The 26,207-nt window shown below is 43.6% G+C and overlaps 1 protein-coding gene across 3 annotated transcripts in view; it reads left to right on the top strand.

The window, feature by feature from the left end:
• The window catches only part of ADCY9 (adenylate cyclase 9), a 137,676-nt gene that overhangs the window by 83,068 nt on the left and 28,401 nt on the right, over nucleotides 1–26,207 (top strand). For all 3 annotated transcript variants that reach the window (XM_079786752.1, XM_079786753.1, XM_079786754.1), the window contains exon 3: nucleotides 11,363–11,553. In XM_079786752.1, the coding sequence (XP_079642878.1) occupies nucleotides 11,363–11,553 (191 nt within the window). The remainder of the gene's footprint in view (nucleotides 1–11,362; nucleotides 11,554–26,207) is intronic.

Below are 26,207 nucleotides of genomic sequence, written 5' to 3'. Positions count from 1 at the left end.
CCTAATATGTAAATAGACCGGACGGCTGAACAACTGAACAACTAGTCGCTATGACATGCACTGACCACCAGGGGGTGTGCACAGAACATGGCAGGCGATGGCAGCAGGCGGGGGCAGTGGATAATAACACATGGTGGGTGTCGGCCGCGGAGGGATGGTGGAGCAAGTGAGCAGGGGTGCCAGACCAAGGCGGGGTGCTGGTTGCTGTCATTGGGGCGAGCTTCTGGTGGTTACTGAAAATTCTTTGCTCCCATGCACCACGGTCCTGCCCGGTGCTCGCATCCACTGCCAGCGCTCGGCACCAGCCCCAATCGCTCGGTGCCCTCACTGGGTGCGAGCGGCGGCTGCCAGCCCCTATCGCCCCTGAGGGCTTCTCCACCTCTCCCTACTCCTGAGAGGCAATTGGGGCAGCAGCCGCCGCTCACACCCACTGATGGCACCAGCCCCAATCGCTCCGCGCCATCAGCGGGTGCAAGCGGGGCCGGCGCCATCAATGCATGGGAGTGGCGGTGGTGGGAGCGGTGGCAGGAGCAGGGCTGCTGGCAGACAGGAGACCAGGGACTGTTGTGGGAGGGGCTGGGCGGGGGCATGGAGGATGGGCCGAGACCTGCCCCTGTGTCCACCGCAGCCTCGCGGCCCACAGTTCTTTCAAGGTGCATGAATTTGTGCACTGGGCCCCTAGTTGACAAATAAAAGTCTAAGATATTTAAAGTGTACATTGTGATTTGATATACATGTACATTGTGAAAGGATTCTCCCATCTAGTTAACACTTATGCAAAATACATCAAAAGAGAAAATCTTGATGTGAGTTAAAATCTGATTGACTTAAAAAGTGAGGAAATTCACATCCATCACCTCACATCACACCTCTTTTTTTGTGTGTATGAGAATTTAAGCTCTATACTCTTAGCAAATTTCAATTGTATAGTACAGTGTTATCAACCATAGTCATCATGTCTTATGTTAGATCCTCAGACCTTATATTTCTGTGTTCTTAATGTAGTGTGAGTTGAACACTTCGTTTCTTCCCCAGATGTTAGCTGCTCTTCATGTCTTCCTTTCTCCAAATACTCATCAGCAGGTTTGGGACCTGCTTGCTGGAGGGTTTGGAACCTTCCTTCCCAGGGAGTCTGAATGCATGGGCCTTCTGCCCACTTCCATCTGTCCTTCAGATTTGTAGCAGAGCCCCGCTTTCCATTCTAAGACAAGGGAGCTTCTGAAGACTCATCCCTCTTTTTGTGAGAGGCTGTAGATTGCAGCTCCAGGTCATGTTTTCGTACAAGTCACATCTCTGCATGTTGATGTGCCCCAGAACCCCCATCCCTCGTCCTCTGCTCTTAAATGGGCACTCACTATTCACTGCCTTGGTTTTGCTTTCAGTTTTGCTTCTTTGAGGGTCTACAACATAGTTGTGATTTTCTTGAGGCATAAATTACAGCCACATGCCATGCAGTGTGAAGCTAGCGTGAGAGAGCGAATCACCTAGCCAGTGAACTCCGGAGTGGCAGAGTGACCCCACTCTCGACTGCTCGTCTATTGCCCAGCAACACTTTTAAGGCTTTTAAAAACATACCACACACACAAAACTGATTTTTCTGAGGAAGGTGTAAAATAGAAAGACTGCCTCCAGTGTTGAAGTGAATTTAGAGAAATTGGAGATATCTAAGAAGATATTGTTTCTTTTTAACAATTTTTTTTGGGGGGGAGAGAGAAGAGAGAAACCTTGCTCGGTACACGCCCTGACTGGGCATTGAACCCGCAACCTTTTGGTGTACAGAACAATGCTCCAACCAACTAAAGATATTGTTTCTTAATCCGAAAATAGAGGTTTTAGGTTTCTTAGTTATTTGGCTTGAGCAAGTCTGCCATGGGAACAAGAAAAATGCAGTTTGCCAGTGTCAAATCACTCATCCAAAGAGAGAAAGCCTTAATTTGAGTTGAAAACTGGTTGACTTGAAAAGTGAAATTCACAGCAAGCATGTGACTGTGCTGGAGATGTGATTTGGGAGCAAGCCAGAAGCCAGGATAAACATTTCCACGAAGTAACAGGGTGCTGGTGTGGCTCCTCCCAGGAAAAGCCCATCAGGAATGATGAGAACTGTGTATTTTGCTTTGCATAATACGATGTTTCCCGGTGAGGGAGGGTGAGTTTGGCTAGGTTGCCTTTCTTTTCAGCTGAAGATGCTCACAGGAAGTGTCAATGTGGGTAGCATTGCCCCCTGCATCAGAAGAAGATGCCTTTTTCAAATAAATGTCCTTGTGGATGAAAAGGAGACAATGGTATTCAAGTCAGCCAGGGAAAGCCTGAGCCTTCTGCTTTGTGGAGGTAGAGGCAGGCGTGACGTGACGCTCAGGCAGCCTTGCTATGCTGTGCGGCGAACACTTTCTGTCATGGGGGAAAGGATTGGCAATCTAAGAAGAAAGCTTGGGTGTCAGCCCAGCTCTTTTGGACTAGACTGCAGCAGTGAGAGTTGCAAATTTGATGATTCTTGGAGATATCGTGTGAAGGTCAAACTTTTGTTTTGTTTTGTTTGATTTCTCCCAGACTTCTAAACTCTGGTCATGTTGAATTTTTAGTTCTTCAAGGTTATTTAGCCTTATTTATTTGATTTTCCTTCCTAACTCTCCCACGTTATCTATTTTGAAGCCTTTATTTTTTTATATTTTTCTTTTACCTGCCACTGCCCACTCATTTTCCTTGAATTCCCAAGGATGTTTCTTACTGCCTTTATTTTATTTCTTCTCTGAATCTGAGAACTATTGTTGCTTCTAGTTGAAGTTCACATAGCTTTATTTTTTCTCTTTTTTAAAAGAACAGCTTGATTGAGGTATAATTTACATACTATATAATTCATTCCTCTAAAGTATACAATTCAGTGGTTTTTAGTATGTTCACAGAGTTGTGCAACTATTACCACAATCTAATTTTAGAACATTTTTATCCCTCAAAAAAGAAACCCTATACCCATTAACAGTTGCTTCCCACCTCTCTACCTTCCACACCTCTGGCAACTACTAGTCTACTTTCTGTCTCTATGGATTTGCCTATTCTATGGACATTTCATATAAATGGAATCATAAAGTATGTGTCCTTTTTGTGACTGGCTTTTTTACTTAGCATCGTATAGCTTTATTTCTGTTTTCAATGTATTCTGCTTTTTGGTTTTATTTTTCAATTATTTAGCTCCCACCTATTCTCAGATTTTAAATCGAGTCTTTCATTTATCTTTTTCCTAGAATCTATTTTCCATTGTCTGTGTTACGTACTTAAAACTTTAATTCTTAAAAGTATTAATTTTTAAACTCTTAGTTTAACTATTAAAATCTTAAAATTAACTATTATTTCTCAGTTCTCAAGGGAAAAGACTATGGTCTGTGACTCTTCTTGTTATCTGCTTCAAGAGTAACCTGACATACTCTCTTCTGTCTGATGGCATTGCATGTTATCATTTGGTGAATAACAATGTATTAGTTGTTAGTCTGTTTTAGTTCCCATCACCTTGCCTTCTAGCTCTCTTGTTTTATAGCCTCTTCTGATTATTTAAACTCTGTTATATTACAATATTCCAATATAGTTATCATAGACCTTCATTTTTCTCTCGTCTCACCATAAAATGCCTTTTGTCACTTCTGAACTTCCTGTCAGCACATATTGTTGAATTCATATAATTATTTCTCCTTGTAGAGATGTGTGTCAACCTACTTATTATCCTCACATTCACTGCCACCCTTCCACTCTCTGATTTAATTTTTATGAGCATTACTTCATCCCCTTTCTTCACTTGCTTTGAGTTACTCCTGGGTATTCCTGAAGACTCTCTAAGGAAAAGCACCGTCTTTCCTTTTTTATCTGCATTAACACATGTAATCTCACAATATCCCCATGAGATGGTTTTGTTATTAGTGTTTCACTTTGTAGATGAGGGAACTGAAGTTGCGTGTTTAAGTCACAGTTTTCAACTGCACTCAGTTTCTGAAATCAGAGTACTCTTTTTTTCTTATCCATTTCTTTCAACACTTAGCCCAGGACCTAACCCTCAGTAAATACTCAATAAATATTTAATTTGTTGGATAAGTGAATTAATGAATGAGCAAATGAATGAATGATATACTACTTCGTAAGCTGTTCATGGGTATGTGAAATGTTATCTTTCAAAGATTTTGTTACTGTAGCCTTTGTGAAGGCTAATATTAAATCGTAATTCAGGAGTTTTTTAGAGGTGGGAGGAATGGGGCTCTCACGATGTTAATACTCAGCAACATAGCATTTAGCAGGGTAGCATTTATTAATGCCAAGTATGGAGGGTAAGAGGAAGACAGTGCATGGGAACATGGTCGTGAAGTGGTTGTCTGGCCACTCATATTTGGCCATGATGGCAGCATACTTACCCATTACTGGTAGAGAGAGGGAGCTGAGCGCAGAAAGCACCTGTTTCAGTAGCAGGGTGGAGAGAGAGGGAGAGGAAGTATGTTCTTCTAAAAGTTTGTTTTTTGCCCTGGCTGGGTGACTCGGTTGGACATCATCATGTACACCAAAAGGTTGCGGGTTCGATTCCCAGTCAGGGCACATACTTGGGTTGTGGATTCAATTCCCAATCGCAGTGCATATGGGAGGCAACCAATCAATGTTTCCCCTCTCTTTCTCTCTCTCTCTCCTCTTCATCCTCCTTCTCCCACCTTCTCTCCCTCTTTCCCTTCCCCACCTTCCTCTCTCTAAAAATCAACAAAAACATATCCTCAGATGAGGATTAGAAGTTTGATTTGTCCTGCTTAAGGTTAAGTCAAGATCAGGTTAAACAGGCATGGTACCTACCTTTGGGTCCTCTCACCTGCTTGGAAAAGTCTGCCTCATATTTTATTGCTTGGGACTTCCATTTTTTTAGAAAGAGGTTAAGTTTCACCACCAGTCATTTGCTGTAGGAACTTGTGGTTTATTATCAAGTGTTGGAACAACCAGGATGAATCAATTCTTGTGATTAGTTGTTTTACGTAAGAGTAGAAAGGACTTAGACCCATCCAGAGTATTTTAATGTCAACAAAGTGAAAAATGTTGTTGTTTTTTCCCCACGAAAACTTTTGGTCTTCTTAAGCAGGAGCTATATATAGGTAATTATGAAATAACCTACCTATAATTTTGTAGGCCTGAGTTATTTGGTAGATTAATATTAAGAGCACTTTTCATCTTTATTTTTCTTATTGACTAACTAGATTTTAGCTTCAATAATCTTCATGCTACTCAGCCATTACAGACCTAGTTATTAGGAAAGCTGCAATAAAAAATGAAGTAACTTTTTAGAATGTGTATGAACTAACCCAACCAGATTGCCTCTCTTATGTTTATTGTTTCAAATCACTGGTGATGCAAGCTTCTAGGAGCTTGTTATATTATGCTGCTAGTTCCCAAGGCTGCATCTCCAAACATTCTTTTCTTCCTGATTATTCTCTTCTTCTTGTTGAGTTGACAGGTCCTTGATTCTTCGTGATTCAGGATATCTCACTCCAAAGCAAGTGTCCCACAGCAAAGGACCATGATACAGGAAAGAGGCCAGAATAGTCTTTCTTTTCCAAACCGGACTATGGCATTGACGCAAATTACACTCAGTTCACCAAAACTAAGCACCGGTTGTGTGTGCAAGGCAGCTCTTGTCCTGAAAAAATTGATGATATACTTAAGAAGGGTTAAGAATGTTAACCACGTCACTCTCCTCAAAACAAGCAGCCAGAGACAAGCTCCTCCGTCAGACAGGAGCCCAGTAGGGACCGTGTAACCCCACCCTTCAGCCTCTGTAAAATTAAGCTGATAAAAACCATAAATGCTGGTGAGGTTTAAAATCAATTACCAGGAAGGAATATAAAAAACCTTAATTAATTACTTTCCTGTTTCATTATACTTAATAAAAATCATTTAGCTGCCTTATTTGACCTGCTCATGAAGAACCATTCTTATGAACTTGGACCTCAGGATTCACGTGTATGGTTACTCATTAAATCCTTATCTTTTATAAACTCTATCAGACTTGACAAGGCTGGAACTCAGTCACTCAGCCCTAATACATTTCCTGGGTATTTCACATCGGGCAGCTAAGCTCAGCCTTTCTTTATCATGCTGACGTCCCTCTAGTTTTGGCAAAAGGTTTCACTTTAAATTTAGCTTTATATTGAAACATAAATAAAAAGATACTTAATTTGTTCACCAATTTTGCTTGCCATGGACACATACAGACGTTGAACCTTGGGAACACTAGCGGGAGTGTGTCATCACTACAAGTTGGCCATTGGGGGGCTTCCTAAAGAAAAATTCAGGTTAGTAACAAATTTGGAGCAATTATGATTTAACCATTTTGCATATGCTTTTTACATAGGAGCATGAAAAAGACTCCAGTGATGAGCAGGTCAAACATCCACATCTATCTATATATAAAAGGCTAATAGGCTAAGTGTCCGACCATCTGACCGTCCGATGGGTCACTAGACGCACACTGACCACAAGGGGGCAGATGCTCAACGCAGGAGCTGCCATGACAGGCACTGGCCATTTACAGAGAAATGGCACTGCAGACCTGGTGTCCACAAAGCAACACTTGGCTTCCCCCAAGTGGGACACAGGCTTCGCCACCACCCTGGAGCGACAGCCCACCAAACCGCAGCCAATGCTGCCGAGACCCCATGGTGCAAAATGTAGCCCACAGCCCAGCCCACAATCTGTCGCTGTGGGCGCTGGGTAATGACATCATGTAGCAACACCCGGCTTCCTCTCCCTAGTGACTAGCCTCCTTGGAGTTTCTTCAGCCCAGGAACACAACTTGCTTTATAGCCAGGTACAAACATTTTACACTTTAACCAAATGTATGTGAAGTGTTTTCCTGTGCCTCATCTCATTTGATCCTCACAGAAGTCCTGTAGTAGGTAGATAGGAGACTCGGTAGAATCCTATTTTCTTTTCATTAGCTGGAAAGCAGAGATTTAGAAAGCTTAGACATTTGACCAGACTGAAAAGAAGTAAGAAATGGTGGACCTTGAAAATGACTTCAGGTTTTCTCACTGTGCAAAATATAGTCAAACACTGCTGCAGTTAAATATTTTACCGTTTGTTCTCCCTGCGTGATTTACAATAATAATCTGCTTCATGTTGATATTTACTGCTGTGTTGCTGACAATTACCTGAAAGAGAGGTTGGGGTGCTTCACTGGGCTGAAAAATGTTTAGCTACATCAGAAAACAGGTCTAATTAAGCAAGTGTATTGTATATCTATAAAAGGTTAAGTTGACTCACGCATACATGATACATATAAAGCTCTCGCTGGCGCCAATCGCATGCTTGGTTTCCATCTGTCATTGTTGATTGTGAATTTGGTTGACACTTCTATTATAGAGAAAGGGTGAATAGCGATATTAAAATATTTCTTCTAATTAATTTCCTTTCAATGTGCATGAATTCGTGCACTGGGCCACTAGTTGATAATAATAGTTAAGGTTACTGAGTTCTTATTATGTGCCAGGCACTGTTTTAAAGCCTCCATATGTGTTAATTGTTTAATCCTCACATGAGCCATGTGAGGTGCATCCTGTTTTTAGCCTCACCTCAGGAGGAAACTGAGATGCAGAGGGCTGGGGTATCTTACTCCAGGTCATGCAGTGAAGAGGTGGTGTAGCCTGAATCTGAGGTTGCTCAGCAGAAGCCACGCCCTTACCCATCTCTCTAGGGCAGTGGTTCTCAACCTTTCTAATGCCGCGACCCCTTAATACTGTTCCTCATGTTGTGGTGACCCCCAACCATAAAATTATTTTCGTTGCTACTTCATAACTGTAATTTTGCTACTGTTAATGAATCATAATGTAAATATCTGTGTTTTCCGATGGTCTTAGGCAACCCTGCTAGCGGTTCTCAACCCCATCGGAAAACACAGATATTTACATTACGATTCATTAACAGGAGCAAAATTACAGTTATGAAGTAGCAACGAAAATAATTTTATGGTTGGGGGTCACCACAACATGAGGAACTGTATTAAAGGGTCGCGGCATTAGGAAGGTTGAGAACCACTGCTCTAGGGCCTGCTGTAGAAGCATTGTGCTGTCACCATCACATTTGGGGGGAGTAGGTTCCTGTTCCCACAATTAACTTCCTGACTCCCATATTCCCTACCTGCTTCCCACCCACTGTGACTGGCAGTTCCATAGCTCCCTGGCCTTTCCTAAGCCTTGTGCCTGCTCCCCACCCTCCCCATTGCCTCTAGTGTGAAGACTCTTGGAGCTGGTCTACACCCCACCTGCATGATCCCAGGTCACCTCTGGCCATTCACCCACACTCATTCTCCTGTCCCAGTCCCACTCAATTTACTTCCATACCTTGACTCTACCTGCCAAAAGCTCCCTTTCTGGAGGACCTGTTCATGGACTGTTGCAGTAGCACCCACGGCCTGATGACAGTACCTCAGCACCTGGCCCTGCTGGCTTTCATTGAGCTGACTTCTCTTCGTCTTGCAGTTCTTAGCTGGAAGGGCACTTCATCCAGGAGGCCTGCCCTAACCTCCAAGTCTTTGCAAGGTTTCCCTCCTGTGCTTTCCAGAGCACCAGCACGTCCTCATCCTGCCTGCTGGTTAGATCCTTCTTCAGGTGATAGCCCCATATAGATAGGGGACATAGCTGATGTGATCTAGCTTGTTCTCCCAGTACTCATCACAGTGCATGGTAAACAGGAGGTGCTCAATAAGTGATGGATGAGCAGTATCACAGTAGTCACAATTCATAGTAGTAACAACAAACCTCAGGGATATGCTCTCCAAGGCAGCGTCAGAGCTTGTGACTGCAGACCTGGGCGCTATTGCTGCACCCTCCCCGGTGGTGGGTGCGTTCCTGCTTTGAAGCGCTGGCTTCAGCATCATGCATGTCTCAGTGGGACTCAGCCGTTTCCCTGCTTTAGCTGTTACACCTCCAGGAAAGGCCTCCTTCACTGGCTCTTACAGGCCTGGAGCTGCACAGGGAAGGGCTAGGCAGTTACCAAGGATACTTCGTGGGTTTGAGAGCTGAGAGCAGGGCCTCCTTGGCTTCCTCGGCTTTATGCTCTGTGGCATTCCTCAGGGAGCAGCAGCTTCAACCAAAGCAGCCCCGAGCCAGCAGCATCTCGAAGGGAACACTCTTCTGGGGTCAGGACCAGCTGCTGGCATAAAGGAAAACCTCTCCCTTCAGTGGCAGTTTCTTACTCCCTGCAATAAAAAAAATGTCCCTCCTTCTGGTCTCCCAGGTTGCCGTGTGCAGTGGCAGCACATGCTCCCTCGGAGCAGCTCCAGGGACTGGCCTTTTCATGCAGTTGTGTGATGACCAGGAATAAGCCCTGACAGCCCCGGACTCGAAGGCCAGAAACAGGACTATTCTCTGGTTAGCCCCCAAGGTGAAATAACAAGTGTTGTCTGTGACAAGAGCCTGAGAAATTCATACGAAGTTGCTTTTACTCTTCCGTTGTATTCTAGTTCATGTTCCCAATTCAAGATTATGCATGTAATTAGTTATATCTGTAATTGATCCTCTACATAAATTGGGATGTGCGTTTTTGTTTGAGGGAAAAAATAAAGGAAGATCAGAACCGTAAACAGTGAGCATGTTAACTATCTCCTTTGGGATTAATTAGCATCTAAAATTATTTATCTAAGTCTTCTGATTCCCACCTGGGATTTAGCTATACTCAAGGATGTCTCTAGGTGTCTTAAGGACTCTTGCCAAATTCTTAGAAAGTTGACTTAAAAATATACACCGTAGAGTATTTTTATGAGGAGAGAGGAAATGAACAAAGATTAAGTGATTAAATGGTGGTGTAATTATAAAATGATTAAGGATTGATTGATTATTGATTAAATATTCCCTAGGTTATTTGATTAATTGATTTTAAAACATTTATTAAATATATACTGAGTATAAGAAACCATGCAGGTTCAGCAGTGTAGACACGTCACCTCTTGATCTAGTATTTCCATGATGGCTTTTCATTACCACCTTATGCTGGAGCTTAAGCTCTCCAAGACAGGCCCCTGTTTTGTTCTTAGTACAGGGTGGGGCAAAAGTAGGTTTACATTTGTTCGTATGGGAAATAATACAATAATAATACAAGAATAAGCTCTGTGTTTTCCATACTTACAACTGTAAACCTACTTTTACCACCCTGTATAACATGCACCAGGCCTAAAATAAACATTTATTGAATAAATTATAGTTACCCCCTTCAATACGTTTGCAGTCTGGTTAAATTCTAGTAAGGACCAACAATGGATTTATTTAAATCAGATTCACTTCTGCCCTGGCTGGGTGGCTCAGTTCCTGGGAGCATCGTCCCATACACCAAAAGGTTGAGGGTTTGATTCCCAGTCAGGGCACTTACCTAGGTTGTGGATTTGATTTCCAGTCAGGGCATGTACTGGAGGCAACAGATAGATGTTTCTCTGTGACATCAATATCTGTCTCTCTCTCGCTCCCTTCCTCTCTCTAAAATCAATAAAACATATCCTTGGATGGGGTTTTAAAAAAAATGTTTTAAATAAGATTTGCTTCTTTTTTCAGAAATTTGTTGAGTTCCATCTGGAAAAGCTCCTCATTATTTCCCCAGCAGATAGTTCTGACTACCCAGAGCAGGGACCTACACGCCTGTTACAGCTGCTTAACAGTGTAGCATACATTAATGTGTTATCTCAGCCTTTAATGAGAATTGAAAGATGTAGGTTAATTGTCCACTTCACCAACTTTTTTATTTTTAACGAGGATTTTGTGAGAGGATAAAATTTGCGTAGACTGCAGCTGGATGAAAGCTGAATGTTTTTGCTATGAATATCTGGATCCAACAGAAAAAAGATAGTTGATGAATTTTAATCAAGGGAGGTTTTAATTACCCCTGTGGGTGCATATTATGGTCTCACTTTTCATAGTAGTTTTGCCTATGTCAGGGGACGTAGGTAAAATGGTCCAACTTCTAAATCCCTTACGACTAACTAGACCTACCATTGTATATGTCAGTGACTGGTATTGAGAGATGAAAACAAACCCAGGAAGTGCAGAGGGCCCACCATCATTTGGCTCTGCTGCTGTCACAAAGGAGGAATTTTTTAATGCTCATTTCAGCCCTCAAAGGTAAAATGTGCAGCCATCATTTAAAGAAAACATAATGGGAGTAAATGGTGTTGCTTGGAGGCAAATGTCCCCCTGAGGCTGCACATCTCTGAAAAGATGGAAGTCAGTAGTAAAATATGACATATTCACATTTTTCACTTTACTTTTAACTTTTCAGGAGCAGGTCCTGCACGGAGAGCAAGAACGGAGCTGTATTTCAACCAAAGGTGGTTTCAACCTGTGCTGACTGTAACTTTTATCCATAGGTTTGAAGACATACCTGATAGCGGGTAAGAGAGCGAAGGAGTCTCATTGCAGCTGTTCAGAGGCCTTGCTTTCTGGCTTTGAGGTCATTGACGGCTCACAGGTGTCCTCAGGTCCTAGGGCACAGGGGACAGCATCACCAGGGAGTGTCAGTGACTTGGCGCAGACTGTCAAAACCTTTGATAACCTTAAGGTTAGTTTTTTTTCCTATTTCTAAAATTTTATAATAATCTGTAGTACAACATGTAAAATAATAAACAGCCTTTGGGTCTGTTGCAGATGACTTGGAATGCCCTTCAATTTGGTTTTGTGATCCCCCCCCCCGCCCCCATGTAGTATAAAAGAAGCAGCATTTGCATTTTTAATATCTTTTCTTTTTTGACATATTCTGCACTTGCATTTTCTTTCTGCATTGCATAAAGGTGCTTCTCACTTGAGTTTATTATTTCCTTTTTCTGTGACCTAAGATGTCTTTGGGGATTTCTAAAAGCTAATGGTAAATGATAGTGAAGGTGATTCTCCTCACGTCTTGCTGGAGAGCTAGTTGGTCTCTTATTTCAGAGACCACTTTCTCAAGTATTTCTGTGTCTCCTGAAATCGAATGTTTTCTAATTATTTTAAATTTCGTTGGTGTGGGTAAACCGTATGATGTAGCTAGCTGAAGGAGTGCAGGCTTGCCAAGAACATTATAGTATTTCATTATTGGAACAGAGATGTCCTGGTGGCTGTCGAGAAGTACCCGTTTCTGTCATAGTGAACTAAGGAATTAATGGGATGGACCTTGGGCACATGAACTCAGCCTAGGTTATGAGCTGGTCCTCAGTTTTCACATTTGACTTAGTTCTCCTACTTGTACCTCTTGTTTATTTTTACAGTTTAAATATTTGCCATATCCTTTTTTTTTTTAAAGAGAGTTAAAACATATATCCACTTCACTGTTTTGTGCTCTCAAATATTTACTTAATGATATATTGGTCAGGATGACGGCCTCTTGTTATGGCTTTAATCCAGTCTGTTCTTTCTTATCCACATTCATTAACAGATTTGAAAACTAGCTATGTTGGCATTTAAGCCTAACAGGCACCACACTGTGACAACCAGCTGGAGTATCCAGATTATTTCACTGTGTCAGAATCTACAGGACTGAGCACCAGTTACTTTGTGTGATTATTACATTCAGGTTTATTGACAGTACTCATATATCATTTCACTGTGTGCTTTGTTAACTTAGTGCAGGGTTTCTCAGCCTCAACACTATCAACATTTTGGGCCAGATAACTGTGACAGAGGCTGTCCTGTGCACCCTGAAATGTTGAACAGTGTCCCTGGCTTCTACCTACCAGGTGCCTGGAGCTCCCCCTCCTCCCATTGTGACAACTAAGACTGTCTCCAGCCATTGCCAATGTCCTTGAGGGGGTGGGGGGTGGGGGGTGGGGGGTAAAATCACCCCAGGTATAGAGCCAGTGGGGTAGGTATTAGATCTTGTCTTCCCCGTACTCTCTGACACATGCATAACAGCTAATGTATCTGAAATTTCCTTGTTGCCTGTGCACTTTCAAAACAGCCTCTTTGCTGGGCTGATGTCTTGCAGCAGTCAGAAAGGAGCTCTGGGTGCATCGAGTGTCAGTGAGTGTGGCAGGGAAGAGTCGTGTCAGGGAGGAGCATAAGTATGGTTTCATTATCTGGGGAGAAACAATTTCCTCCAGGCTTCAACCTGAGCTGTATTTAAGTAAACAAATAGAGCTCAAAGCCAAAAATAAATGATTTGTTGTATTTTAGATCTTGTGCATGTGAGTTTCTATCCATTAGGGAGTGCATTTGCTGACTTCAATTTAAAAAAAAAATCTGGATGGACAAAAACAATATATTTAGCATATTCTATTATCTTGTATAAGTTTTCCAAGTAATGATTGAAAGTTTTCTGAAAATCTTGTGATCTATTAAAGTTGACCATGTTTGCCAAAGGAATTTGATTTGAACCAAAAAAAAAAGATCTTTGGGTTCCTTCTGGAAGGAATAGAATTGGATCTTGAAATATAATTTCTGGGGTATTTTGATGGTGTTGGGGGGATCATAGGACACCGTGATTAGGGTTGTCCCAGAAAGTTAGAATTACAGTTGGAGTGGAAGGAGCAGGAAGAGATAGAAGACCTGGCCTTCTCTTCAGGCTTCACTTTGGGAAGTCTTTGCCACACTCTGTGAGTGCTTTATAAATTACTAGAGGCCCAGTGCACGGATTCATGCACCAGTGGGGTCCCTTGGCCTGGCATGTGCCCTCTCGCAATCCAGGACCCCTCCGGGGATGTCAAATAGCTAATCCAGACAGGATGGTACCCGATCCAGATAGGAGGGAACCCAATCCCTGCAGGCCCAATCCAGACAGGAGGAAGCTTGATCCCCACAGGCCCAATCCAGAAAGGAGGGAGCCTGATCCTGTGCATTGAGTATCTGTCCCCTGGTGGTCAGTGCATGTCATAGCAACTGGTTGTTTGGTCGTTTGGTCGCTTTAGGCTTTTATATATATAGACTAGAGGCCCAGTGTATGATTCGTGCACCAGTGGGGTCCCTCAGCCTGGCCTGCAGGATTGGGCTAAAACTGGCTCTCCGACATCCTCTAAGGGGTCCCAGTGCACGATCGGGGCTGGGGAGGGACGCTGGAGGTTGGCCAGCGAGGAGGGACCACAGGCAGGCTCCAGGGCATGTCCGGCCCATCTCGCTCAGTCCTGATCAGCCAGACCCCAGCAGCAAGCTAACCTACCGGTCAGAGTGTCTGCCCCGTGATGGTCAGTGCATGTCATAGCGAGCGGTTGAGCGGCCTTAGCATATCATTAGCATATTACGCTTTGATTGGTTGAACAGACGACTGGATGGCCAGACACTTAGCTTATTAGGCTTTTATTATCCTATAAAATCCTATATAATAAAAGTGTAATATGCAAATCGACCAAACAGTGGAATGACTGGTTGGTGGGAGGCGGGGCCAGCAAGCAGCTGACTCCAGGCCAGCTAAGGAGCATGCCACTGGGCAGAGGGAGGGGACAGGTGATGGGGGGGCAGTCGGTGGAGACCATCAGTGGCAGAGGGTCAAATGGGGGGGCGGGGCCAGCTGCTCACTGGCCAGCGCCGTCTCCTGATTGGTCCACTGGATCGCCTCCTGTAGAGGGAGGCCACTGACAGTGGTGGCGGGGCAATGGGGGGCAGGGCTGGCTGCTCGCCAGTTGGTGCCATCCCCTGATCAGCCCGCCCAGTCGCCTCCTGCAGAGGGAGGCCAAGCTGCAGCTTAGGCCCACTCCCCCCCGGGGAGCAGACCTAAGCTGTCAGTTGGACATCCCCTGAGGGCTCCTGGACTGTGAGAGGGCGCAGGCTGGGCTGAAGGACCCCCCTCCCCCCGAGTGCACCAGTTTTCGTGCACTGAGCCTCTAGTATAAGATAAGCACTGAGTAACTGAATGAATCAGAATGAGCTATCAGCCTAAACTTGAAAGGCAGAAAACTGAGGTCTGCCTTAAAGATTATATAGATTATAATCTGACATATAAGACCTTCCATCAAGTAACAGTTTCTGAACAATAGAAATGTGAAATACCAGTTGCTTGCTCATACATTTTCTGAGGTTTTTCCTCTAAACTTGTTACTGCCTCATACATGTCATTGACTTATTGCCTTATATTGTCTGTACTATGATTAGATCTTCCCATTAGCTGGAATCACAGACTAGCTCCTCCTAATCCTTTCAGGGTCTGTTACGCTTCCTGCCAACAGGCTTTGATCTCCTTTGTTGCTGCTCTCACCTCATCCAGCCAGAGTTAGCTCTCATGTAGGTTTGTCACAGACCCCACATTTTCCTCCTACCTTGGTGTAAGGCAGTGTTTCCTCTGTGTTCCCTTGAGCGGTACTTTCTCTGGATGGAAATTGGTGTCAAGTATAAAAAAAAGTGTTCTGTGGTCAGGTAAATTTGGGAAGTTCCAGGTTAAACAACATTGAAAAGGTTTCTTTACTGCAGGACTTCTCAGAGCCTTTAGTATGCTAATATGCATACAGTACTTCTGTCTCCAGAGATGGATGTGGTATGCAGCATTCTCAGGCCTCGCTGACCACAGATTTCTTTTTTTAAGCTGCACCTTTTAGAAAAATGCTTGTCTAGTGGAGGGAGTTTCATGCAAGAAACAAGAAATTAGAGAAAAGGTGTTCAGTAAATATTCATCAAATGAATACACGCATATCTTGGTCCTGTTGCTCCTCTTACCTGCTGTGCTCATCACTTCTCTTTTCCATAAAACCTCCTCTTTTCCTTTTATAGGTCACCTTCATTGCAGTATTTTATGACTCCTCTACCTAATAATGCTATAACATTATAGCTACAAAATACACAGTATTTAATATTTGCCTTATGTTTGTTATATGCCTTCCTGTGAATTCTTTGAATGCAGGCAGGGCCCATGTGTTTAAAAAAAACTTATATTTTCCCCAAATGTCCAGATTATGCCTGGCATATAGTAGATAATGACAATTTTCTTTTGGCTTAAATTTTTAATTCTTAAGTGACACACAGGAAGATAGAACTCTGTAGAGGTAGCCTAAAGAAGGACTAAGTTGAGAAGCCTGAGCAGAACTAAATAGAACCAAGGTAAATGTCTAGGAATTATTTGTTTTCCCTCCTGGCACACCTGTCCTATGTGTCAGTAAGTTACTTCTTAGTACCTAGCTGAGAATTCTTATCTAATACTTCATAAAATAGTCTGAGTATTAGGATGTCCTACCAAGAAACTGTAGTCATGTCAAAGGACAAGGGCTTTGGTCCTGAGGTCATAGGTCAGAGAGAACCCTCTCACAACCAAGCATTGGCTTCTTGAGTGACTGGCAGTGAAAGGTTTTCATCAGGAAGCCTTGGCATTGCAAAATGGGGAGCTGTGAGGTGCACTGCTAGCACCGTGGCACTCGGCTCTCTGAGCCTGAGCTTCCAAAAACAGCCCTGGGATTTGGGATGGGGGAGGAGGAGTCAAGCAGGGAGCCAGGCCCTGGCTGGTGTGGCTCAGGTGTTGTCCCATGCACTGACAGGTTGCCGGTTCGATTCCTACTCAGGGCACATGCCCAGGTGTGGGCTTGATCCCTGGTGGAAGGCATGCAGGAGGTAACTGATCAATGTTTCTTTCTCACACAGATGTTTCTCTCCCCCTCTCCCTTCCTCTCTCTTAAAAAAAAAAAAGTGATCCCAGGAAGGAGACAAGGGCTCTTCATGTCACAGTCATGGAAGGCCGCTTTAGTGCCATGGGAAGGGCCAGAACTCCAAGTCAAGGTTGTTCCCAAAGCCTTGGATTTGGGACTGTGAGCAAGTCACTTAACTTCTCTAAGTCACAGTGAAATGATGATGATGAGGCAATCTCTCAGGGTTGTTGTGAAGGTTAACTGAAGTAATGCCCATGCATGCTAGGATTGTAGTAGATGCTCACGTAACACCAGGACATGCATTCATTCACTCCATGTGGAGACATGGACAGTGACCACGGTAGGAGGGAAGGACAGGAGGAGACATAGAGACTGTGTTGATTTGCCCACAATGAGTCATTGTCTCGGGAAGATCTTTCCTTCTCAGCTTGTTCTGACTTGAGAGAGATTCTTCTGTTATTGCCCTTGGTGGTTGCTGTGGGGGATGTAACCACATCACAAATGTATAATTGGTGCAGGGACACTTGGCCTGCTTAGTGTGACCTCAGCTCTGCAGTGGAGGCCTGCTGCTCATTTGTCATGAAACTGTGGGTGATAGATCGAAACTACACATGCCAATCACAATAGCTGCTGTAATGTCTTTGTGAAGAACCAAGAAATGAACACCAAAGGTGTGGGTGGTTTCTTTCTTATCACATCAGCCCTAAACAGTGAACCCTGTGAGCTGTGACAGCATCCTAGTGTATCTCGGAAAGACCTCACTGGCAATGCACCTGCTTGGCTATCATTGTGAGTTTACCATAATCTATTATTCAGAACCCCAGGCCTGTGTGCTCACCAGGTGAAAGTTTCTACATGTTTACAGTCAGTAATGAGGCTGATGGTATGGATTTGTCCACATGGGGCAGTTCAGAGAGGGCCTATCCTATTTTCAAAAGGGTTGTACTTTTCCCAGGAACCATCCTTCTGTGATAGTTGCCATGACTTTTTAATGGCTCTAAGTAAGTGATCACTTCTTTTATCTCCTTGTCATTTGTATTATTTGTATGTAAAATCATTATCAGTAGGCTCAACACGCTCAATTTGAGAAAGCAAAAGGCCTCTACTTTTTATTTTAATTCATTATAGGAATGGAAAAGGTAGTAGATCTCTCTCTCTCTCTATTTATATATATATGTATATATATACACATATATACACATATATACACATATATACACATATATATGTATATATATATATATGTATATATGTATGTATACATATATAGCTTATAAATTATTATAAAGGGTGGTCTGAATTGATAGTGGTGATGGTTGGACAATTCTGTGAATATACTTTAACCATTGAATTATGCACTTTAGATGGGTGAATTGTATGGCATGTTAATTATATCTCAGTAAAGCAGTTATAAGAGTAAATAGTAGTTTAACTGCTGGCTTTGAAATATGGATATAAAGTAAGTTTTTTTAAAAAGGACTTTTCATGTTTTATCTATATTTTTAGTTGTGTGTGTGTGTTTCCTTCAGTTAGGAGAAAGCACATCACATATAAATGGGCAGAATACATGTAGAAGGAATGAGTGAAAGAGAATCCCATTAGAACATCACAGTAATAAATGCTTCAGGCAAGATCCATCGATGAACTCTAAAATTAGTGGGCGTAAGTTTAAGGAGAAATGGGATATATGCACAGCCCCCAAGCATCTCCTCCCCCATCCTCCACCAGATATTCATTATAAAGGGAATAATAGTGCCGAAACCGGTTTGGCTCAGTGGATAGAGCGTCAGCCTGCGGACTGAAAGGTCCCAGGTTCGATTCCAGTCAAGGGCATGTACCTTGGTTGCGGGCACATCCCCAGTAGGGGGTGTGCAGGAGGCAGCTGATCGATGTTTCTCTCTCATCAATGTTTCCAACTCTCTATCTCTCTCCCTTCCTCTCTGTAAAAAATCAATAAAATATAAAAAAAATAAAGGGAATAATAGTAACTTGCAGTGGAAAATCTTATAGCCCCCCTCCTCACCATATGATGAAGGTAGCATCATCCTATATAATAAAAGGCTAATATGCAAATCAACCGAACGGCAGAATGACCTGTCACTATGATGCACACTGACAACCAGGGAGCAGATGCTCAATGCAGGAGCTGCCCCCTGGTGGTCAGTGCATTCCCACAGGGGGAGCACTGCTCATCCAGAACCTGGGCTCATGGCTGGCGAGTGCAGCAGCGGGGGCGGGAGCCTCTCCTGCCTCTGCAGCAGTGCTAAGGATGTCCGGCTGCCGGCTTAGGCCCTCTCCCCATGGGGATTGGACCTAAGCTGGCAGTTGGACATCCCCCAAGGGCTCCCAGACTGTGAGAGGGTGCAGGCCAGGCTGAGAGACACCCCCCCCCCAGTGCATGAATTTCGTGCACCGGGCCTCTAGTGATTAATAAGATTTGTGGTATCTTGTGCCCCCTGATGTGAGGTGCTGAGAAGGGCACATCACCTTTTTGGAGTTCTTCCTCAAATCCTAAACCTCAGTCAACCATGTGAAAGCATCAGACAAATCCAAATTCAAGGGCAGTCTACAAAATACTTGACCAAGGTACTTCAAAAATGACAAGATCATCGATGACAGGGAAGATAGGACCTGCCAGAGACTGGAGAAGACTAAGGAGAAATAAAAATTAAATGTAGCATGGGATCCCAGTAATAAAATCATTATGAATAAGCTCAGCCAATTCAATTTGCGGAAGCAACTGGCTCTATTTGAGAAATAGGGCATTGGGAGAGGGGGACCTGAAAACTGAATAAAGTCTGTAGTTATGAAATGAAAAGGGAAGATAGATAAGTCCAGCATCATTTGATGGGCAGCATCAGGTAGTGAGGTATTGGACATAAATGAAATTTCTCAAAATATTAAATTCTTTCTTTTCCTGACTTTTTGATGGAATATTTCCACAACATGGTAACAATATTCTTGCCTTATCAGCCTCAATTATTAAATTCAGTAGCTACTTAGGACTCAGGAACCTGAGTAGGGTTCCATGACGTTGAGATCCTGTGCCTGATTTTCACAGGTTTTTGTTTTGTTTGTGGTTTTGCCTCCAGTATTCTCAGGCTGTCCGCTTCCTGTTCTTAAAGCTTCTGGGTTGCCTTTCTTTTTCTATAACAATTACTGCTTCTATTTTCCTCCAATATTTTGCAGCTATTTTTTCTCTGGTATTTTATTAGCAGAAATCACATCTGCACCACCAGTGGCATGTAGTAGCTCACATTACAGGTGGTTCCGTTCACTTGGAGATGTCGTGTATGCATGGCTGGGATTAAGCTTCTGCTACCTGGCCTTAAACTCCTGCTATCATTTTCTAACTGTGTGACTTTGGCCAGTCCCTTCTCTTCTCTGCCTCAGTTTCTTCCCGTATAAAATGGGCTAATCATAGTGTCGGCTTCATAGGTGCTTATGAGGACTAAAATAAACTGATATGGGGCCTCAGTAAGCTGTATTTGCTATTACAATTGCATGTTCCTGTCTGCCATGTTCAACCTGAACTTATTTTTTAAAATCCTCCCCTGAGGATATTTTTTCCCATTGCTTTTTTAGAGAGAGTGGAAGGAATGAAGGGAGGGAGAGAGAGAGAGAGAGAGAAACATTGATGTGAGAGAGACATATTGACTGGTTGCCTCCTGCATGAACCCTGACTGGGGCTGAGGATTGAACCTGTAACCCAGGTACGTGCCCTTGGCCAGGAATCAAACCCACAACCCTTTCGTGCATGGGCTGACGCTCTCACCACTTAGCAACACCAGCCAGGGCTCAACCAGAATTTTTAGTTTGGCGAGTAAGGGGTGCTTCTGGTCACAGGACAGTTTGCCAAACAGTCATACTCAGCAGACTAAATAGGCAAAGCCAGGGCTTTTCTGATGTTTCCTCCTCGGTTCTCAGAAAAGAGGTTTCCCTGCTCCCTCCCTTGACAGTTATGAAAAAGAACAGCTGTTAGCTTAGAAACGATTTATCTTTTGAAGAGAGATAGCCTTGAAGAAAAACGATTTTATAGCTCTGTGCCGTATACTCTGAACAGATTGTAGGGTGCATGCATTGAAATGTGTTAAAAAACAAATGCAAATGCACCCAAGTGTGTTAGAAAAATAGTTATAATCTTCCCTTTGAGCTTACGTCCATGTTGGGGGAAGGAACACAGATAATCTGGGAAAATGCAGAGCTTGCTCTTGGGTGTTCTCCAAAGGGATCTCGGGTTCCCCAGGCAATAGCCAGCCTACTCTTTGGCCCATGATGTACTCTGTGAGGGGACCTTAGCTGCTCTTGATGAAGCTTCCCTTGGTGCCAGTGTGGCAATAGTGCCACTTAAAAGAACCAGGATGTGGCCCTAACCAGTTTGGCTCAGTGGATAGAGCGTCGGCCTACAGACTGAGGGGTCCTGGGTTTGATTCCGGTCAAGGGCATGTACCTTGGTTGTGGGCACATCCCCAGTAGGGGGTGTGCAGGAGGCAGCTGATCGATGTTTTTATCTCAACAATGTTTCTAACTCTCTCTCTCCCTTCTTCTCTGTAAAAAAATCAATAAAATATATTAAAAATAAATAAAATATAATAAAATAATATTTTTTAAAAAGAACCAGGATGTGGTCCTAACTGCCTTGGTCACTTCAGAGAATGAGGCAGAGGAGATCAGAGTGCTAGAATTATTCCTCGGTCCTCCGTGTGCCAGGAAAGGAGGCCAGAGAGAGGCTGATGGTGGTCGGGTCACAGCACTGCACTCTGGCCCCCGCTGTTGGTAAACCTTTGAATATTATGAGGATTAATTGGGATCAAGTACAGGAGGTTGCAGACATCACCTGGATAAGGGCCTGGTTATCATTCACTGGCGTGCCCTCTGCACAGCGGCGTTTCTTTATCATAGCACCTGCTATCATGACAACAGTGCTCTTTATCTAACGTGCTTGCCACCATGCTTCCCTGCGAGTCAGACGTGCCTCTCAAGGCGCAGGATATCCCAGGTAGTTAGTTTCCCAACTCGGAAATGCTTCCCAGTGAGGGCTACTCAGGGATGGAGTTACTGGCAGCGGCAAAGGGGGAGAGATGGACATTTCATGGGTTGGCGGACATTTCGCAGAGGTGTCTGGGTGCTTAGCAATAAGCAGTTTGTGAGATGCTTTAACTCAATTAAAACAAACCTGTAAATACTTAAAGGAAAACGGCTGTTGCCGATGAAGGGAAGCAAACCCACATACCCGTTGCATGGTGGAGCCCTCCTCACGCAGAAGGCGCTCTCCCCACAGAGCAGAAGGGGATGTTGAGATATGAGAATGTCTCCATCAGGATGGATGGATTTCTTAAAGATTTTTCATTTTATTTCTTTTAAAGTGTTAATCAAACCCCCCTTCCCCAAAGGAAAGTAGCTGAAAAAGAAATTGAACGACAAAGAGCAACATTTTCAAAGCAAGTGCAAAACTGGTTCTCCTGCCCAACCCCAGTCCCACTTTGTGAGCAAAGCTGCTGTGGGACTGCAGAGTGAGCAGTGAGCACTTCTGGGCCATTCGGAGCCCAGTCACAGGTCACCTGGATAAGGGCCTGGTTATCATTCACTGGCGTGCCTCCTCTACTGCTTCCCACGTGACCCCGACGGGCCCCCAGACCTCCCTGAGTGCACACTCCTAGACCATTTATGAACATTTGGCTCTGACAGTGTATGTCTCTGCCTTTGCTCCATGAGGATCTTTTGTGGGCAGCTCTACAAGATCTTACCTCCGTATTAGAACGTTTTATCACAGTAGAGTACAGGCCACATATCCTCTCTTTGTCAAAGGGATGTAACTTTGACTTGCCTATCTGTGAAGACCACTGCTCCAGGCTCCCTGGAGATTAGCTGGTCCCCATGGGCACTCCCAGTTTCCACTAGCCTTCCAACCCCTTTTCAGCCAAGACCTTCATAGAAAGGGTGCCGAATCTGAGTTGTGTGGCCTTGATTCCTATCAAGGGGATCCTCTGTGAAGGGTGTGTGCCCTTCGATGGTCACTGTTGTATAAATGCATAAAACATCTTATATATGTAACACTAGTGTGCTATGGGAATTCCTAAGAAACAGATGGCCTGTTTTAAAGTGCAACAGGTGTACTTGAAGAGGGAAAAATACTTAGAAACAACTGATGTCAAGAAATACCTAAAAAAGAAATGACTACGCAAGAGCAGATACCAAGGATGGCTGTTTGTGATCAAGGACATTAAATTACCAGATGAACTGTCTTTATAACCAGAAAGGATAGTGGCCAGAAGTTTTAATATTAAGTACCAACATTTATTGAATACTCACTAACACATCAAGCATTGTGCAGAGCCAAGCTGTGATAAATGCATGCACATCTCCACTTGTCCAACCCTCACCCATGGCAGACATCACAAGTCAATCTCAGTTCTCCTCCTGTTGGGCCAGCACATGGCCTCATCATACTCAATTCACTATTCTAGGAAGTCAGTCTCATGGGATTAGTCAGTGTACAAAAACCAAGCTGATTTAAAACACCTCCGACATGCTTTACTTGTATTGACTCATTTTGCCCTTATAATAATTCTTTAGGGTAGATACAATTCCTTTTTACCAAGGAGGAAAATGAGACTTGGAGAGGATCTCTATTAAGTGGTAGAAGCAGGATTCAGTTTAATTTCAAAGCCAGTACCTTTAATCACTGTTATGCTACTTCTCTAGTCTTAATGTTTAAACAGTGGTCAGAGAAGTAGCTGTTTATACTCTTTCAGCGTGTCTTTACGAGATTGGTGAATCCCTGGACCTTAAGGGTTTGACTCATTCTCTCAAACCGTTCCCATACTCCAAGCTGTACCCACTCCACCCCCAGGCCTGCTTGGCTCCTGAAAAGGCTGGTGTTTCCCTAGAGAAGCAAGCCTGCCACCACCAAAGTCAATTACTTCCATTACCTGCTAGGGGGCACCCAGAGGACCGTGCTGCATGTGTCTTGGGCACATTTGCTTCATTCCTCCCTTGGGGGCTGGGAGGGTCACTGTGTGTGTGTGTGTGTGTGTGTGTGTGTGTGTGTGTGTGTGTGTGATGGGGTGGGAGGAGAGATTGGATTTTGTTATATGAGAAGATCAGTGGCCCCATTGGTAAAATGTTTTGAAGTTTAACTCAGACGATACCAAGATGTGCTTTAAAATAATTTTATAGTTAAGTATTGACAATTAGAACATTTTACCCCTGTTAATAATGTCAGTTTTTAAAGAGCTATAAGCAGTTTTACCTAGGTGCTACTGTTTGTTCAGGTATGTTAGTTAATGGTTTGGCCAGCTCTTTTGGCATGTATATTTTCATTTTTTGATGAATACAAATGTCCAAACTTAGCTTGTGCATTATATAAGATTCCCAAATTACACACCTCTTTAGCATCTTTGTTTCTTTTATTTAATACAGTGTGGGCCTGAACTCTAACTTGAGATGTGATGACACTTATTTTAAATTTTTGAAATAATATCTAGCCTCCTACAATGTATTCCAATGCTATGCAAGGACATTTTTTGAGTCCTAATAAATCTTTACTGCTAAATCTGTCTCCTCTACTGGAAGCAGTTAGTTGCTATCTCAATGACACTTCCTAGTTTAATGGATCACATCCTATATAATATAAGGCTAATATGCAAATCGACCGAATGGCAAAACAACCAGTCATTATGATGCACACTGACCACCAGGGGGCAGATGCTAAATGCAGGAGCTGCCCCCTGGTGGTCAGTGTGCTCCCATAGGGGGAGCTCTGCTCAGCCAGAACCCAGGCTCACGTCTGGCTAGTGCAGCAGTGGTGGCGGGAGCCTCTCCTGCTTCTGTAGCAGCGCTTAAGATGTCCGAATGCTGGCTTAGGCCCGCTCATGGGGAGCAGGCCTAACCCGGCAGTCAGACATCCCACGAGGGCTCCCAGACTGCAAGAGGGCCCCTCCCCCACAAGTGCACGGATTTCATGCACCGGACCTCTAGTCCTACCTAATAAAATAGTAATATGCAAATTGACCGCACCTTTGCTATGCCCAAGCCACGCCCACCAGCCAATCAGGGCGAGTATGCAAATTATCCAATAAAGATGGCGGTTAATTTGCATACACGGAGGGAGGGAGGAGTGAAGACTGAAGACAACTTAGAAGGAAGAGGGAGGAAAAGGGAAAGCAAGGTGGCTGCCAGAGGGAAAGCCCGGGCGGGGCGGAGCGGGGCGGGCGGCAGTGGCGAGCGGGTGCAGGCGCGGTGGTCGCAAAGGCGGCGGCAGCGGCAGCGCACGCGGCCGCAACAGCCGCTTGCAGGATTTTCCTGCAAATGGGCTACTAGTTAATAATAATAGTAAATTTATTGAGAGCCAGAGATGATGTTAGGCTAACTACATACATATCCATTAAATCCTTACCACGTATCTTCAAGAAAAGTGTTATCGCTCTCTTTTTATAGATGAGATAACTGAGGTGAGTGATTTGAACAAGGCCATCTAAAACAATAAGGATTTGAGGTGGGATTTGAACCCTGGTTTATGAGAGATGAAACCCTTGCTGCCCTTTCTACTCTACCTGTCAGGGTTGTCTTGCCTTTCCTTTTCCAGGTCAGCTAATTTCTGTAAGCTTTTTAGAATCCTAGGTCTATAAATAGGTCCCTCCGAATATTCAGTCTATTTTATAGGAACAGCTCACTATCACATGTAGCTCATAGACCTTGGCTTAGTACCCTCATATAGGATAATGTTCAATAGCTGCTTTATTAAGATATGATTCACATACCAAGAAACTTACCCTTTGAAGTGTACCGTTTGGTGCTTTTTAGTATATTTGCGAAGTTGTACAACCATTACCACAATCAAGTTTAGAACATTTTCATCACCTCCTAAAAGAAGCCTCATGTCCATGAGATCACTATCCATTCCTTTATCCCTCTCCCCCCTGTCAACACCCAATCTCCTTTGCATCTCTGTGGATTTGCCTTTTCTGAACATTTTATATGGATGGAATCATACAGTATGTGGCTTTTTGTGTCTGGCTTCTTTCACTGAGTGTAATGTTTTCAAGGTTCATCATGTTGTAGCCTGAGTCAGTACTTCATTCCTTTTGTTTAGTTAATCCTCACCCAAGGATATTTTTCCTATTTGATTTTTAGGGAGAGTGGAAGGGAGGGAAGGAGGAGGCGAGAGAAACAACTATGTGAGAGAGACACATTGATTGTTTGCATTCCACACGCACCCCAACAGGGGCCCGGGATTGAACCTGCATCCCAGGCACATACCCTTGACTGGGAATTGAACCCGTGGCCCTTTAATGCGAGGGCCAATGCTCCAACCACTGAGCAGCACCTGCCAGGACAATACGTCATTCCTTTTGATGGCTGAGTAATATATTCATTGTATGGGTAGACAACATTTTATTGATCCATTCATCTGTTAATGGACATTTGAGTTGTTTATACTTCTTGGCTGTTATGAAACATTCATGTGCAGGTCCTTGTGTAGATGTGTTTCCATTTTCACTTTGCCAGTTTGTCTTTAACTCATCCTGGTGTGGTTTAGTAAGCCTTTCATTTGGTTACAACCATTCTATGTGACAGCAAATTGCAACAATAGAGGACTGTTTTTGTTTGTTTGTTTTGTTTTGTTTTGTTTTTTATATTTTTTTTTATTGATTTCAGAGAGGAAGGAAGAGGGAGAGAG

Source organism: Cnephaeus nilssonii, assembly GCF_951640355.1.
Source record: "Cnephaeus nilssonii genome assembly, chromosome: 2".
NCBI classification, from domain to species: Eukaryota; Metazoa; Chordata; class Mammalia; order Chiroptera; family Vespertilionidae; genus Cnephaeus; species Cnephaeus nilssonii.
The sequence above is the reverse complement of the archived record's forward strand: the minus strand, read 5'-3'. Positions and strand labels throughout refer to the sequence as shown.